At 47.0% G+C, this 16,930-nt stretch overlaps 1 protein-coding gene across 7 annotated transcripts in view; it reads right to left on the bottom strand.

Annotated features, from left to right (window-relative positions):
- itprid2 (ITPR interacting domain containing 2) overlaps positions 1 to 16,930 on the bottom strand; it is a 228,667-nt gene that overhangs the window by 25,296 nt on the left and 186,441 nt on the right. For all 7 annotated transcript variants that reach the window (XM_072477597.1, XM_072477590.1, XM_072477574.1 and 4 more), the window contains 3 exons: positions 16,094 to 16,221; positions 2,210 to 2,360; positions 399 to 458 (listed from right to left, as the gene is read on the bottom strand). In XM_072477597.1, coding sequence (XP_072333698.1) covers positions 399 to 458; positions 2,210 to 2,360; positions 16,094 to 16,221 — 339 coding nt within the window. The remainder of the gene's footprint in view (positions 1 to 398; positions 459 to 2,209; positions 2,361 to 16,093; positions 16,222 to 16,930) is intronic.

Raw genomic sequence — 16,930 nt, 5'->3', positions numbered from 1 at the left:
TCATTTGGCAATAACATGAGATTCAATCATAATGTAATCAATAAGAGGACACAATGCTATTAAGTCAAATATAAGATGAAAACACGAGAAGTAGTAGAAAGAGATTGGGAATCTATTATTGACGCCATTTGCTAGAATCTATGTTAACTTGTAGTTGCTTGCTAGGATTAATGTAAAAAGTAACATTCAGTGATCCAGATAATACAGTGCATTGATTGATTACAGAATGTGAAAGCTAGAGTGTTGATCACAGGAAATTATAATTGCCGTCAGAAGTCAATCACATTCGATCACCTGGGTTAATATTTAGTTGTGTATCGGAGATGGGAGTTTCCACCTCGCCTGATTGAGTAGCAGTTTATATTTAACCACTGTTCAGAGAAGTCCAATTTACTTACCGGTTCCATTACATTGAGAGAGGAGGAAGACATGGTATCTGTGTTATTAGTGTATGCCCCCTGAAATACAGAAGTACAAGAAAGCAAACACTTAAAAATACATAGAATGCTAGTGCCACTCAGCAAACGTACTGACTTTTCCAGTTCTTCGAAATTCTAAAATAAAAATAAAATTACTTGCTTGAGATCAACATCATGGAATTCCAAACATCATGGAATTCCAAACATCAGGCATTCCTCTTTTTATTAAAGATAACAAAACACAACTCAGCTTCAACAAAGCCCAGAAAACGCTTCATTCATGGTACATTTGCCGTGTTAATAACACAAAACAAAAGCAACACTCAACCACTATCATAACACCCCATACCTAGCAACTATACCTTTCTATCCCCACTAATAGCTGATGGTAACTAATTCTTTGAAGTATGCGATAAATGGCCGCCACCTCAGATAGAACCCTTGGCCGACCCCCTAATGGTGTACTTGACCTTCTCCGGGTATAAGAACTCCATAAGGTCACCCAACCAGGCCGAGGCACTAGGTGGAGTGGAAACTCTCCGTCCCAGTAGAACTCGCCTCCTGGCTATTAGCGAGGCAAAGGCAAGAGCATCTGCATTCACCCTGCCCGGTCTGCAGCCCCAGTGAGTCCGTCACCCCGGAAATGGCCACCAACAGAAGAAGGCTTGAGGTCAATGTTAAGAATAGCTTGCATGGTGCTAAAGAAGGAGACTCAAAATCTTGCAAGAGCGTTTTAAAGCAAAATTTGATACTGTGTCACAACAGGCAATATTACAGCATGGGCCAGAAGCTTGGTCGGAGGAAGGTTTAATCTTAAAGGAGAAAGAGTATGTAGAGTGGCCAAGAGGTTTGGAGGGAATTTAAGAATCTAGATCTGACGCAACTGTACGCCTGGTCACCAGTGATGGAGTGATTCAAACTGGGCATGCTCAAGAGGCCAAAATTGGATGGGTGTTGTGAGCTGAAGGAGATCACAGAAATAAGGAAGCGAGATGTCTTGAAGGTAATAGAAACCAGGAATTGTGGGTGAATGGGGCTTAGTGGAAGTAGGAACATGGGCTGCAGGCTTTGGATGATCTGCACGAAGAGTAAAATGTGGGATGCCAGCCAGGAGTGTGTGGGAGGAATCTAGTCTGGAGGTAAAATCACATGGATGAGCATTTCAGCAGCAGATAAACTGGGACAAAAGTAGTATCAGGTGATTTAATGGAGATGGTCTTCGTATATGTGATCAGCACTCATCATGGGGTCAAATATACCAAGGTTGTAGGAGGCTGGTTCAGCTTCAGACAGCTGCCAAGTGGAGGGATGGAATGTGAAGTTAGAGAAAGCCGGAGAATGAAATTTATAGTGGGGATCGAACACGATGGCTTTTGTCTTTCCAATATTGATTTGAAGACATTTCTGTTCATCCAGTACTAGATGTCGGAGGAGTCTGATCATTTCAGTCATACTATGAACTGTTTAGAATACATGAAAGCCAGTGTTTGGAATGGCATTGGGCAACAGTCTCACTCATTCAATTCAATTAAATCTGAAATTGCCAAGCAGAGCCTCTGGTGCTTCTTAGCAATATAAATTCAGAGGCGAGAGTCGGATCTGATTATCAGAATCTATGACAGTCTACGACAGTGGCTTGAGAATGGCCCCGTCAATGCCCTCTCAACTGCAAGGATGCCAGATCTTGCCAGGCCAAGGAAGAAAATAATTAAATTACAGCAAAATCAAAGATATCCACCCACCACAGTAATGTGGAGGAAGATCAATAAGATTAAACACATGTAACTCACAGCACGAGGTGGAGGACTGAACATGGCAAACTGGTTTGGGGTTTTGAGCTGCTCCTCCAGAGCGAACGATCGCTCCTCCAGCTGCATTTCCAACTCTTGCAGCTCCAAGCGCACACAGTTCCGAAGGTTTTGCAATTGGTCAGCCTCTTGTCTACAAAAAAGAAAACACTGTTAATCTCAATTTTCCACTTCGAATGCTCTTTGCATGCATGAAATTACATTCCAATGCTTCAGGGCATGAAGTTTTTATATTGGTTTTTAAATGTATATTTAAAAAAATTTACACGGTAATGGCCAAATTGTCGCTCCATTAAAGTTTATGAATGAGCTAGTAATTCTGGATATGAAGCCAAACCCAAAGAACCAGTAAGTCAGTTTGACATCTTCACTGAATAGAGAATTTAAAAAATATTTAAAAGGGCAGCACAGTGGTTAGTACTGCTGCCTCACAGCACCAGGGACCCAGGTTTGATTTTAGCCTTGGATGACTGTGCGAAGTTTGATCATTCTCTCCGTCTGCGTGGGTTTCCTCCAGTGCTCTGGCTTCCTTCCACAGTACAACAATGTGCGGGTTAATTTTTAAATCTTTATTGTCACACGTAGATCTACATTAACACTGCAATGAAGTTACTGGTGGATTGGCCATACTAAAGTGCCCCTTAACGTCCAAAAACGTGCAGGTTGTGGTGAACCACTGTAATAGGAGATGTATATGCAGGTGAGGGCTTTTGTGAGGCGACAGGTGAGGGAATTCCCGTTGCTCCCGGCACAAGAAATTCAAGACAGGGTGATCTCGGGCGCATGGGTCGGGGAGGGCAAGGTGTCGGCAATACACCAGGAGATGAAAGAAGAGGGGGAAGCGCTGGTAGAAGAGTTGAAGGGTAAATGGGAGGAGGAACTGGGGGAGGAGATCGAGGAAGGTCTGTGGGCTGATGCCCTGGGTAGGGTTAATTCCTCCTCCTCGTGTGCCAGGCTCAGCCTGATACAATTTAAGGTGGTTCACAGAGCTCACTGGATGGGGGCGAGGTTGAGCAGGTTCTTTGGGGTAGAGGACAGATGTGGAAGGTGCTCAGGGAGCCCGGCGAACCATGTCCATATGTTTTGGTCATGCCCGGCACTGGAGGGGTTCTGGAGAGGAGTGGCGGGAGCAATATCTCAGGTGGTGAAAGTCCGGGTCAAGCCAAGCTGGGGGCTAGCAATATTCGGAATAGTGGACAAACCGGGAGTGCAGGAGGCGAAAGAGGCCGGCATTCTGGCCTTTGCGTCCCTAGTAGCCCGGCGAAGGATCTTGCTAATGTGGAAGGAGGCGAAGCCCTCCAGCGTGGAGGCCTGGATAAACGATATGGCTGGGTTCATAAAGTTGGAGAGGATTAAGTTTGCCTTGAGAGGGTCTGTGCAAGGGTTCTACAGGCGGTGGCAACTGTTCCTAGACTATCTCGCGGAGCGTTAGAGGAAGGTCGGTCAGCAGCAGCAGCAACCCGGGGGGACGTCCGGGGGGGGGGGGGGGGGAGGAGGAGAAGAGATGAGCAAGAGATAACATGAAGAGTCGAGGAAACTGGCACGTACGGGAGAGAGCCAGTGTACAAAGCTATGTAAATATACTATTTTGCCATGTATATATCTTGCTCCGCGTGATTTCTCATTTCTTTTTTGTTACTGGGGGGGGGGGGTCATTGTTTGTAAGGGAGAAAAATTGTGTTAAAAACTTTAATAAATATATATATTTTAAAAAAGTAATAGGAGATGTAAGGTAGGACCTGCACTACAGATTCGCCGGTAGCTCCTGCTGGCTGGCTCCGCCCACGGAGAACTGTATAAATATGCATGACCTCCAGTGCCCTGCCATTTCGCCAGCTGCAGCAGGAGGCCACACATCTGACTGTAATAAAGCCACAGTTGTACCCAACTTTAGTCTTTGTGCAATTGATCGTGCATCAATTTACTACAGTCAGATTTTCCACAGAATGGATGTCCGAATTAAGCCCGCTAATGAACACGCTAATCTCCTCATGTGCGATGCCTTCGTGACGGGGATTGCGTCGGACCGCATCCCTGAACGATTGCTGGAAGGGGCCACGCTCGAACTGGCGGAGACGAAAACCTTGGCGCTCTCCATGACGGTCGCATCCCGCAACGTACAATCGTACCTCTCCCGCCGCGCTGCCCACCCTTCTACTCATTCCTACCCGTCCTGGACCCTGCCGACGACCTCCTCAGCCGCTACCCTGCCTTCGCAATACGCCTGCACCGCACGCCGATCTGCGCACCCCGGGGGTCCCCGCTGCTACTTCTGCGGTCAGCAGAAGCACCCCCGCCAACACTGCCCGGCCCGCACTGCCGTTTGTAAAGCCTGCGGTAAAAAGGGCCACTTCGCAGCTGTGTGCCAGGCCCGCGCAGTGGCTGCGATCGCACCCGCTATCGCCCCCTCCCCCATGCCAGACGCACAATGGGAGGTGCCATCTTCTCCTCACGGGTCCATGTGCGACCAATGGGCACCGCCATCTTGTTCCCCTTCGGCCACCTGCGCCCCGTGGGCGCTGCCATCTTGTCCCAACACCACAATGTGCCCTCCATGGGCGCCACTATCTTGTCCCGACCCCGCAATGTGCGCACCATGGGCGCTGCCATCTTGTCCCCCACAGGGTCTCCGGACCGGAACCGCACACGCTCGCCACCCAATGGCGACCCACAGCTCGCATGTGATGACGCTGGACCAGTCTCGCCCGCACAACCTGGCCACCGCGTCGACGACCGTTAAAATCAACGGCCACGAGACCTCGTGCCTGCTGGACTCCGGGAGCACCGAAAGCTTTGTTTACCCAGATACGGTAAGGCGCTGCGCCCTCGTGGTCCACCCTGCCAATCAAAGGACCTCCCTAGCGTCCGGATCCCACTCCATCCTGATCCGAGGCTTCTGTACAGTCACCCTCACGGTCCAGGGCGTAGAATTTAATAACTTCCGCCTCTATGTCCTTCCTAATCTCTGCGCTGCACTCCTGTTGGGCCTGAACTTCCAGTGCAACCTCCAGAGCCTCACCCTCAAATTCAGCGGGCCCTTACCCCCCCTTACCGTTTGCAGCCTCGCGACCCTCAAGGCCGATCCCCACTCCCCTTTTGCTAACCTAACTGTGGATTGCAAGCCGGTTGCCACTAGGAGCAGACGGTACAGCACCCAGGACAAGACCTTCATCAGGTCCGAAGTCCAGTGGCTGCTTAGGGAGGGTATTATCGAGGCCAGCAACAGCCCTGGAGAGCCCAAGTGGTAGTGGTTAAAACTGGGGAGAAACACAGGATGGTCGTGGACTACAGTCAGACCATCAATAGGTACACACAGCTCGACGCGTACCCCCTCCCACGCATATCTGATATGGTCAGTCAGATTGCGCAGTACCGGGTCTTCTCAACAATTGACCTGAAATCCGCCTACCATCAGCTCCCCATCCGGAAGTCGGACCGGCCATACACTGCCTTTGAGGCGGACGGTCACCTCTACCACTTCCTGAGGGTCCCTTTCGGTGTCACAAATGGGGTCTCGGTCTTCCAAAGAGAGATGGGCCGAATAGGACATAGAACATTACAGCGCAGTACAGGCCCTTCGGCCCTCGATGGTCGACCAGTACGGTTTGCGGGCCACCTTTCCGTACTTAGATAATGTCACCATCTGCGGCCATGACCAGCAGGACCACGATGCCAACCTCGATAAATTCCTCCGCATTGCCACTCTTCTCAACCTGACCTACAACAAAGAGAAGCGTGTGTTCAGCACAACCCGGTTAGCCATTCTCGGCTATGTAGCCCAAAATGGACTTCTCGGGCCCGACCCCGAGTGCATGCGCCCTCTCATGGAACTTCCCCTCCCCCACTGCCCCAAGGCCCTCAAAAGCTGCCTGGTGTTCTTTTCCTACTACGCTCAGTGGGTCCCAAACTATGCGGACAAGGCCCGCCCACTCATTCAGTCGACCCAATTCCCCCTTGCGGCCGAGGCACAACATGCTTTCGCCCGCATCAGAGCAGACATCGCCAAGGCCGGGATGCGCGCAGTGGATGAGTCACTGCCTTTCCAAGTAGAAAGCGACTCTTCAGACGCCACTCTAAACTAGGCAGGCAGACCAGTGGCATTCTTTTCCCGCACCCTTCATGCCTCTGAAATTCGACACTCATCCGTCGAGAAGGAGGCCCAAACTATCGTTGAAGCTATGCGGTATTGGTGGCATTACCTGGCCGGTAAGAGATTCACTCTCCTTACAGACCACCGGTCAGTAGCCTTCTTTTTCAATAACACACATCGGGGCAAGATCAAAAATGATAAAACCTTGCGGTGGAGAATTGAGCTCTCCACCTATAATTAAGAGATCTTGTATCACCCCGGTAAACTCAACGAGTCCCCAGATGCCCTCTCCCGAGGTACATGTGCTAGCGCACAAGTGGACCAACTCCAGGCCCTACACGACAGCCTTTGTCACCCAGGGGTCACTCTATTGTACCATCTGGTCAAAGCTCGCAATCTGCCCTACTCCGTCGAGGAAGTAAGGACAATCACCGGGAACTGCAAGGTCTGTGCGGAGTGCAAGTCGCACTTCTACCGGCCGGATGTGCGCACCTGGTGAAGGCCTCCCGCCCCTTTGAACGCCTCAGCGTGGATTTCAAAGGGCCCCTCCCCTCCTCCGACCGTAACACGTACATTCTCAGTGTGGTCGATGAGTACTCCAGATTCCCCTTCGCCATCCCATGCCCCGATATGACGTCTGCCACCGTCATCAAGGCCCTGAGCACCATCTTCGCTCTGTTCAGTTTCCCTGCCTACATTCACAGCGACAGGGGTTCCTCATTCATGAGCGATGAGCTGCGTCAGTTCCTGCTCGGCAGGGGTATAGCCTCCAGCAGGACGACCAGCTACAACCCCCGGGGAAACGGGCAAGTAGAACGGGAGAATGGGACGGTTTGGAGGGCAAGCTGGCCCTACGGTCCGGTAACCTCCCAGCCTCTCGCTGGCAGGAGGTCCTCCCTGACGTTCTGCACTCCATCCGGTCACTATTGTGCACCACCACTAATAACACACCCCACGAACGTGTTTTTTACATTCCCCAGGAAATCCACATCCGGGGTGTCGCTCCCGACTTGGCTCGCTGCTCCTTGCGTCTCCTTGGGTCCTTCTCCGTAGGCACGTCCGACTCCACAAGGCGGACGCCTTGGTGGACAGGGGTCACCTGCTCCACGCCAACCCTCAATATGCCTCCGTTGAGTTCCCCGACGGCCGCCAAGATACTGTCTCACTCAGGGACCTGGCACAGTCAGGTTCCACCTCAACACTCCCTCCCCTCTTCCCCACCCCCACCTCGCCGCCAATATTGACCCCACCAGACCACCACCCCCTCCCCTTTTCCACACAAGAGGACGAAGAGGACTTCTGCATGCTCCCTGAATTCCCCGATGACTGGCCAGCATCAGCACCGCCACCACCGGTGCCACCTACACCACCGCTATCGCCGCCACCGTTACGCCGCTCCCAACGAAGCACCAAAGCACCTGACCGGCTGAACCTTTGATGGACTCCGGACCGTCAACATAGACTTTTCTTTCCCTGCCACTGTACATAATTGCACTAATTGTATATAGTTGCACGTCACCCCCGCCAGACTCATTTTTAACAGGGTGAATGTGGTGAACCACTGTAATAGGAGATGTAAGGTAGGACCTGCACTACAGGTTCGCCGGTAGCTCCTGCCGGCTGGCTCCGCCCACGGAGAACTGTATAAATATGCATGACCTCCAGTGCCCTGCCATTTTGCCAGCTGCAGCAGGAGGCCAAACATCACGTTTGGTATGTTGCCTCCCAGGTGCAAGGGTACGTGATGTCTCGGATCGTGTTTTCCGGGTCCTTAGGGGGGAGGGGGAGCAGCCCCAAGTCGTGGTCCACATTGGCACCAACGACATAGGTAGGAAAGGGGACAAGGATGTCAGACAGGCTTTCAGGGAGCTAGGATGGAAGCTCAGAACTAGAACAAACAGAGTTGTTATCTCTGGGTTGTTGCCCGTGCCACGTGATAGTGAGATGAGGAATAGGGAGAGAGAGCATTTAAACACGTGGCTACAGGGATGGTGCAGGCGGGAGGGTTTCAGATTTTTGGATAACTGGGGCTCTTTCTGGGGAAGGTGGGACCTCTACAGACAGGATGGTCTACATCTGAACCTGAGGGGCACAAATATCCTGGGGGGGGAGATTTGTTAGTGCTCTTTGGGGGGGTTTAAACTAATGCAGCAGGGGCATGGGAACCTGGATTGTAGTTTTAGGGTAAGGGAGAATGAGAGTATAGAGGTCAGGAGCACAGATTTGACGTCGCAGGAGGGGGCCAGCGTTCAGGTAGGTGGTTTGAAGTGTGTCTACTTCAATGCCAGGAGTATACGAAACAAGGTAGGGGAACTGGCAGCGTGGGTTGGTACCTGGGACTTCGATGTTGTGGCCATTTCGGAGACATGGATAGAGCAGGGACAGGAATGGATGTTGCAGGTTCCGGGGTTTAGGTGTTTTAGTAAGCTCAGAGAAGGAGGCAAAAGAGGGGGAGGTGTGGCGCTGCTAGTCAAGAGCAGTATTACGGTGGCGGAGAGGATGCTAGATGGGGACTCTTCTTCCGAGGTAGTATTGGCTGAAGTTAGAAACAGGAAAGGAGAGGTCACCCTGTTGGGAGTTTTTTATAGGCCTCCTAATAGTTCTAGGGATGTAGAGGAAAGGATGGCGAAGATGATTCTGGATATGAGCGAAAGTAACAGGGTAGTTATTATGGGAGACTTTAACTTTCCAAATATTGACTGGAAAAGATATAGTTCGAGTACAATAGATGGGTCGTTTTTTGTACAGTGTGTGCAGGAGGGTTTCCTGAAACAATATGTTGACAGGCCAACAAGAGGCGAGGCCACGTTGGATTTGGTTTTGGGTAATGAACCAGGCCAGGTGTTGGATTTGGAGGTAGGAGAGCACTTTGGGGACAGTGACCACAATTCGGTGACGTTTACGTTAATGATGGAAAGGGATAAGTATACACCGCAGGGCAAGAGTTATAGCTGGGGGAAGGGCAATTATGATGCCATTAGACGTGACTTGGGGGGGATAAGGTGGAGAAGTAGGCTGCAAGTGTTGGGCACACTGGATAAGTGGGGCTTGTTCAAGGATCAGCTACTGCGTATTCTTGATAAGTATGTACCGGTCAGACAGGGAGGAAGGCGTCGAGCGAGGGAACCGTGGTTTACCAGGGAAGTGGAATCTCTTGTTAAGAGGAAGAAGGAGGCCTATGTGAAGATGAAGTGTGAAGTTTCGGTTGGGGCGATGGATAGTTACAAGGTAGCGAGGAAGGATCTAAAGAGAGAGCTAAGACGAGCAAGGAGGGGACATGAGAAGTATTTGGCAGGAAGGATCAAGGAAAACCCAAAAGCTTTCTATAGGTATGTCAGGAATAAGCGAATGACTAGGGAAAGAGTAGGACCAGTCAAGGACAGGGATGGGAAATTGTGTGTGGAGTCTGAAGAGATAGGCGAGATACTAAATGAATATTTTTCGTCAGTATTCACTCAGGAAAAAGATAATGTTGTGGAGGAGAATGCTGAGTCCCAGGCTAATAGAATAGATGGCATTGAGGTACGTAGGGAAGAGGTGTTGGCAATTCTGGACAGGCTGAAAATAGATAAGTCCCCGGGACCTGATGGGATTTATCCTAGGATTCTATGGGAGGCCAGGGAAGAGATTGCTGGACCTTTGGCTTTGATTTTTATGTCATCATTGGCTACAGGAATAGTGCCAGAGGACTGGAGGACAGCAAATGTGGTCCCTTTGTTCAAAAAGGGGAGCAGAGACAACCCCGGCAACTATAGACCGGTGAGCCTCACGTCTGTAGTGGGTAAAGTCTTGGAGGGGATTATAAGGGACAAGATTTATAATCATCTAGATAGGAATGATATGATCAGGGATAGTCAGCATGGCTTTGTGAAGGGTAGGTCATGCCTCACAAACCTTATTGAGTTCTTTGAGAAGGTGACTGAACAGGTAGACGAGGGTAGAGCAGTTGATGTGGTGTATATGGATTTCAGCAAAGCGTTTGATAAGGTTCCCCACGGTAGGCTATTGCAAAAATACGGAGGCTGGGGATTGAGGGTGATTTAGAGATGTGGATCAGAAATTGGCTAGCTGAAAGAAGACAGAGGGTGGTGGTTGATGGGAAATGTTCAGAATGGAGTACAGTCACAAGTGGAGTACCACAAGGATCTGTTCTGGGGCCGTTGCTGTTTGTCATTTTTATCAATGACCTAGAGGAAGGCACAGAAGGGTGGGTGAGTAAATTTGCAGATGATACTAAAGTCGGTGGTGTTGTCGATAGTGTGGAAGGATGTAGCAGGTTACAGAGGGATATAGATAAGCTGCAGAGCTGGGCTGAGAGGTGGCAAATGGAGTTTAATGGAGAGAAGTGTGAGGTGATTCACTTTGGAAGGAATAACAGGAATGCGGAATATTTGGCTAATGGTAAAGTTCTTGAAAGTGTGGCTGAGCAGAGGGATCTAGGTGTCCATGTACATAGATCCCTGAAAGTTGCCACCCAGGTTGATAGGGTTGTGAAGAAGGCCTATGGAGTGTTGGCCTTTATTGGTAGAGGGATTGAGTTCCGGAGTCGAGAGGTCATGTTGCAGCTGTACAGAACTCTGGTCCGGCCGCATTTGGAGTATTGCGTACAGTTCTGGTCACCGCATTATAGGAAGGACGTGGAGGCTTTGGAGCGGGTGCAGAGGAGATTTACCAGGATGTTGCCTGGTATGGAGGGAAAATCTTATGAGGAAAGGCTGACGGACTTGAGGTTGTTTTCGTTGGAGAGAAGAAGGCTAAGAGGAGACTTAATAGAGGCATACAAAATGATCAGGGGGTTGGATAGGGTGGACAGTGAGAGCCTTCTCCCGCGGATGGATATGGCTGGCACGAGGGGACATAACTTTAAACTGAGGGGTAATAGATATAGGACAGAGGTCAGAGGTAGGTTCTTTACGCAAAGAGTAGTGAGGCCGTGGAATGCCCTACCTGCTACAGTAGTGAACTCGCCAACATTGAGGGCATTTAAAAGTTTATTGGATAAACATATGGATGATAATGGCATAGTGTAGGTTAGATGGCTTTTGTTTCGGTGCAACATCGTGGGCCGAAGGGCCTGCACTGCGCTGTATTGTTCTATGTTCTATGTTCTATCTGACTGTAATAAAGCCACAGTTGTACCCAACTTTAGTCTTTGTGCAATTGATCGTGCATCACAGGTTAGGTGGGCTTATGGTGTTACACAGATAGGGTGGGCGGGTGAGCTCTATCAGAGGGTTGGTACAGGCTCAATGGGCCAAATGGCCTCCTTCTGCACGGTTGGAATTCTATGGTTAAATTAATAACTCATATTCAAGGCTTCACATAAATCCATTGGTATACACTAATTGCATTTTAAAAAAATGAACAACATATTCAACACGGATGTTGGACAACAGGATTTTTTGAGATAATCATATAATTATGATCAGCAGTTATCAGGTCTTCTGAACATATCACCTCTGATTCTTCCACTGGATAACAACAGGAAGGTGGGAACAATACTTTGCCCAAGGCAGAATGACATATTCGCATATGCCCTTGTGCACCTATCGCAGTAAGTTAGAAATAAGTTTTAAAAAAAGGCTTAGTTATAGATGAATAGTTTGCTACCAAAGAAAATTGTTTTAAGACTCAATTTGGGAGATCCCCCCCCCCCCCCCCCCCCCCCCCCCCCACCACCCATAGAATGTTTTCCAGCAGCTGAGGTGGCTGGCCCACCATTGACTGGTGGTGGGGTCTTCCTGTCCTGCTAATGCCTGCAAGATTCTGCATGGCTTGCGCCCTCCGCCGCTGGGAAACCCATTGTGCAGAAGGGATGGTTTGCCATCGGTGAGAGTGGCAGGAAATTTCTGGCTAAGTAAATTAATGTTCATCATATAAACTAAGCTTTCATTTACCATTCTTAACTCTGAACTAAACAAATCCACCAGAAGTAGAATAAGGAAGAAAACAAACCTTGGTTGCAAGGTTAAAATGGAGGATGAGCATAAAATAGTTCATCATGGTAGGATTGTGTCCTCTCGTGTCCACTATGTAAATCTTGAATAACAAAAATCAAAGGATGAACAGGGGCTGAGTGCTGAACCATTTTGGAGTGCTGAATGAATGTTGGAGAGATTCTGCGTGATTAGAAATAATTGAACGTGGTATTCATTTTCAGGAAGGGTGACCACGCAGACCCAGGTAACCACAAACCCATCAGCAATACCGCACTACTGGGTAAAATAATGGAATGAGCAGAAATAAACCTGATCATCTGTACGATAACTTACTAGACAGCCATATGGGTTTAGAAGAGGCTAACCAACCTACTTGACTTTAAAAAAAAAATCAGAAATTATATATAGAAAGTTACAGGGTGTGGTATATCAAAAGGATTTTGACAAGAAAAATAGAAAGAATTGCTGTTTAACTTAAATTCAAGGTAGTTTCACGGTAGAACTTAGAAAATCTAAAGACCCACGCTGATTATATCACATGGGACAGACTGGAAGTCTTGTCATACGAACACAAGATATAAAAAGAAGTTGGCCATTTGGTCCCTCAGGTCTGTTCCACCATTCAATAAAATCAAGGCGGATCTGATTATGGCCTTAACTGCACTTTTCCCTCCTTAAATAAGGAGATTAAAAACTGCACATGGTGCTCTGGGTATGGTCTCACAAATACCCTGTACAGTTGTGGCAAATTCCCCACTTTTACACTCTATCAGCTTTATAATAAAGGCCAAAATTCCATTATGCTTCCTAATTATTTGCTGTATCTGCATGTTAACTTTTTGTGACTCATATATAAGAACACCCAGATCCCTCTACATTGTAGTGTTCTGCTGTCTCTCCCCATGTAAATAATATTCTGCTTTTCTATTTTTTTCCCCTCACTTAAGTACCTATATTTCTTTGCAATCTCTTTGCTCAAAGCTCACAACTTGCTTTCCTACCTTTCTTTGCATCATCATGGACAGCATGGTAGCACAGTGGTTAGCACTGTTGCTTCACAGTTCCAGGGTCCCAGGTTCAATTTTGACTTGGTTGCGGAGTCGGCACATTCTTCCGTGTTTGCGTGGGTTTCCTCCGGGTGCTCCGGTTTCCTCCCACAGTCCAAAGATGCGCAGGTTAGGTGGATTGGTCATACTAAATTTCCTTTAGTGGCCAAAAAAGGTTAGGTGGGGTTGCTGGGTGCCGGGGAGGTGGTGTGGGCATAGGGAGGGTGCTCTTTCCAAGGGCCGGTGCAGACTCGATGGGCTGAATGGCCTCCTTCTACACTGTAAATTCTATGAAATTCTTCTGAAAAGACAGTTAAAAGTCTCTGCCATTTCCTCGTTTACCATTAGTAATACTCCAGTGTCATTTTCATATACTTGTAAAGATTTATATTCTTTGCTAGTTTACTCTCATATTCTTTTTTAAAAACTCATCCCTTGCTAGTTTCTTGAGTTTTCCCACTCCTCTGGTCTACTACTTATCTTTGCAGCATTGTACACCTTTCCTTTAAATTTGATACCGTAGCTAGCTACAGATGGTGCATCCTTCTTGTGGAGTCTTTCTTTCTCAATGGAATAATTCTTTGTTGAGAGCAATGAAAAAATCTTCAAATGTCTGCCGCTACTCATCTACTGCCTTATTTTTTAACTGTTTTCCCAGTCCAGTATTGCCAACTCTGACTTTATAGTTTTCTAATTACTTAATCTAAGCTTAAAACACTAAGCTTAAAAATTTCCCACCCTCAAATCGAATGCCAGAGCAGCGCAGAAATCTTTGGAAAAGTTTAAATATCTTCGCTGGATCAGGAAAGAAGTTTCCCAGACTTGATCACCAGTCCTGCATGGTGTGGTAATTGTAAAGTGGATTTGATTTCAAAGATTTATTTAATTTGGATGTTGTTTAAGGAAAAAGGAAGTTTTAAGGAGGTCAGGGATCGTAGATATATTTTGAAACAAGGGGTACATTCTATATTAATTGTGTGTGTTTAGTGGATCACATACTTAATTGCCTTAGAGTAGTGTAGTCCTGTTTCTGTGTATTTGTCCTTTCTTTAATTAAAAAAAAATGAATTTAAGAGTACCCAATTAATTTTTTTCTAATTTAAGGGGCAATTTAGCGTGGCCAATCCACCTAGCCTGCACATCTTTGGGTTGTGGGGACGGAACCCACGCAAACACAGCGAGAATGTGCAAACTCCACACGGACAGTGACCCAGAGCCGGGATCGAACCTGGGACCTCGCCGCCATGAGGCAACAGGGCTAACCACTGCGCCACCGTGCTGCCCCTTTCTTTAATTTAATATAGAGTCTTAAGTATTTGTTACAGAATGACTGGGCTGCTTATTCTCACTGGAGATTTTATTTGGCTCCTCACACCATTTCAAAAACAAAACTATACACCCCCCACGAACTGATGCTCCAAGTTGGGATACCCTAGCAGATAGCATCAGTATGCTTTGTGACAAACTCCCGTCAGTAACTTCTTTCCATTGTTATTCCTAGTCTCCACCCAAACAAATTCCACATCTTGTTCTTCCAAGTCAAGATCATTCCTCACGACTTTACGGATTGTCCTTTTTATTAACACAGCTATCCCACCTCCTTTTCCTGTCATTCTGAAATGTGAAATGTCCTTTAATATTCAGTTCCCAGCCATGATCACTTCTGCAACCATGTCTCTGTAATGGCTCTCATATGATGCTTATTTATTTCTATTCATACTATCAGTTCATCTATCGCGTTACAAATGCTGCATACATTCAATTCTCTTGTTTTATAATTTTTCCCTTCTCTAGCCCTATTTGCTAAGGCACTCTTATATTTGTTTGCTCTGCCTCTTCCTGTCACACTCTGGTTATCATTATCCCTATTACTACTCTGTGCTATTGCCTATAACTTTCTACTATTTCATTCAAAGTTCTCTCTACGGCGCTACTTATATAATCTGCCAGTGCCCTGGCCCCAGTGAAGTTCAAGTGAAGACCAACAATGCAGCTCCCTATTCCCCAGTACTGATGCCAGTAAGCCATGAATCAAAACCGATTTCTCCCATACAAATCTTTGAGCCATACTTTCAACCATCTGATCTTACTTATCCTCTGCAGATTTTCTTGTGGTTCAGGTAGCAATTCAGAGATGATTATTTTGTGATTCTGCTTTTTAATTTAGCCCCTAGCTGCTGATAATATTTTAGCAGAACTCTTTCTTAGTCCTACTCATGTTGGTAATGTTGATGTGAACTATGACTGCAGAATCCTACCCCTTCACATTCCAAAATTCCTCTCCTTGATACAGCCTTTAGGACCTCACTCTCCGCTGCAATGAAACAGTATCCAACCCCCTAACTATACAATCCCTCTACCACTTACTTTTTACCCCCCCCCCCCTCCCCCCGCCACTTGATTGACACCTTCGATCACCGTGTTGCAGTCCGTTTTTCAGCTCGAATGCAGTCCCTGCTCGTCCACACAGGCTGCAAAAACCTCAAATCAATTGGTCAGCGTTCAATTTCATTTTATAAGCCGTCTAAACAGCAATGAAATGTAATTAGCTTATTTTTTTTACCTGTTCAGAAAATACCAGCTAATATACAAGAAAGATCTTTAATTTTTTCTTCTTCCCGCAACTCTATCTTACAATTCAAAAGGCCTTGAATAAATGAACAATTTTGTAGAGAGACGACTTTCTTGATGAGAACTTTGTTAAAATCTTGGAAGTATAAAAAAGAGGAAATGCAAGGATGTGAAGAAAATGTAAACACGTCACTACTTAAGCACGGCTGTTAAATCTTACCTCTCCTCATCAGACAAGTGCTGGTACACCAGGGTCTGTTGCCTCAGCATAATAAACTCCAAGTCCATCATTTGTGTTCTAAAAAAGTTCAGATTCCTTCTCATTATCTGCAGTTCTTGATATGTGGTCTGAAAAAAAGTTTAAGAAAAATGAATATCACAGATGATGTACAACGAATTGCATTAGCCTAGATTTTGCTGCAGCAGGATATTACATTGTGTACCTTGCGTTGCCCTATTATGTACTTTTTATTTTATTTTCATGTACTTAATGATCTGTTGAGCTGCTCGCAGAAAAATACTTTTCACTGTACCTCGGTACATAAGACAATAAACAAATCCAATCTAATGGCATTTCCTATTAGAGTTGTGAGTGTGCGTTTAGCTTTTAAAAATTGCTGAATCCCCATCAAGCTGAGCCTCTCAGATTTGGATTATATTAGAGCAACCTGCAGGTGGGTGCTTACATACTTCCTCAAAGCTTCAGGTTTATTGTCAATTCATTTTTTGTAAGTTCAGAAGTTCAAGATACAGACACAAAATTAGGCCATTCAGCCCATTCTGTCTGCTCCGTCATTCTGTCATGGCTGATATGTTCCTCATCTGCTACTACAATAGTTATCATTTCAGTGGTGGTAGTTGTGGGGGCGGGGGGTGTTAGGATTCACTGGAAAATCAAGAGAATCAGGGCCTTTGGGGCATTTGAGAACAGGTCAAACAACTATGTCTCTCCTCAACCAGTCAAATTAAAGTAAGAAGTCTTACAACACTAGGTTAAAGTCCAACAGGTTTGTTTCGAATCACTAGCTTTCAAAGCACAGCTCCTTCCTCAGGTGAA

This window comes from Scyliorhinus torazame, chromosome 2 (genome assembly GCF_047496885.1).
Source record: "Scyliorhinus torazame isolate Kashiwa2021f chromosome 2, sScyTor2.1, whole genome shotgun sequence".
In the NCBI taxonomy this organism is placed as follows: Eukaryota; Metazoa; Chordata; class Chondrichthyes; order Carcharhiniformes; family Scyliorhinidae; genus Scyliorhinus; species Scyliorhinus torazame.
Note: the sequence above shows the minus strand (reverse complement) of the source record. Positions and strands in the feature narration are given on the sequence as shown.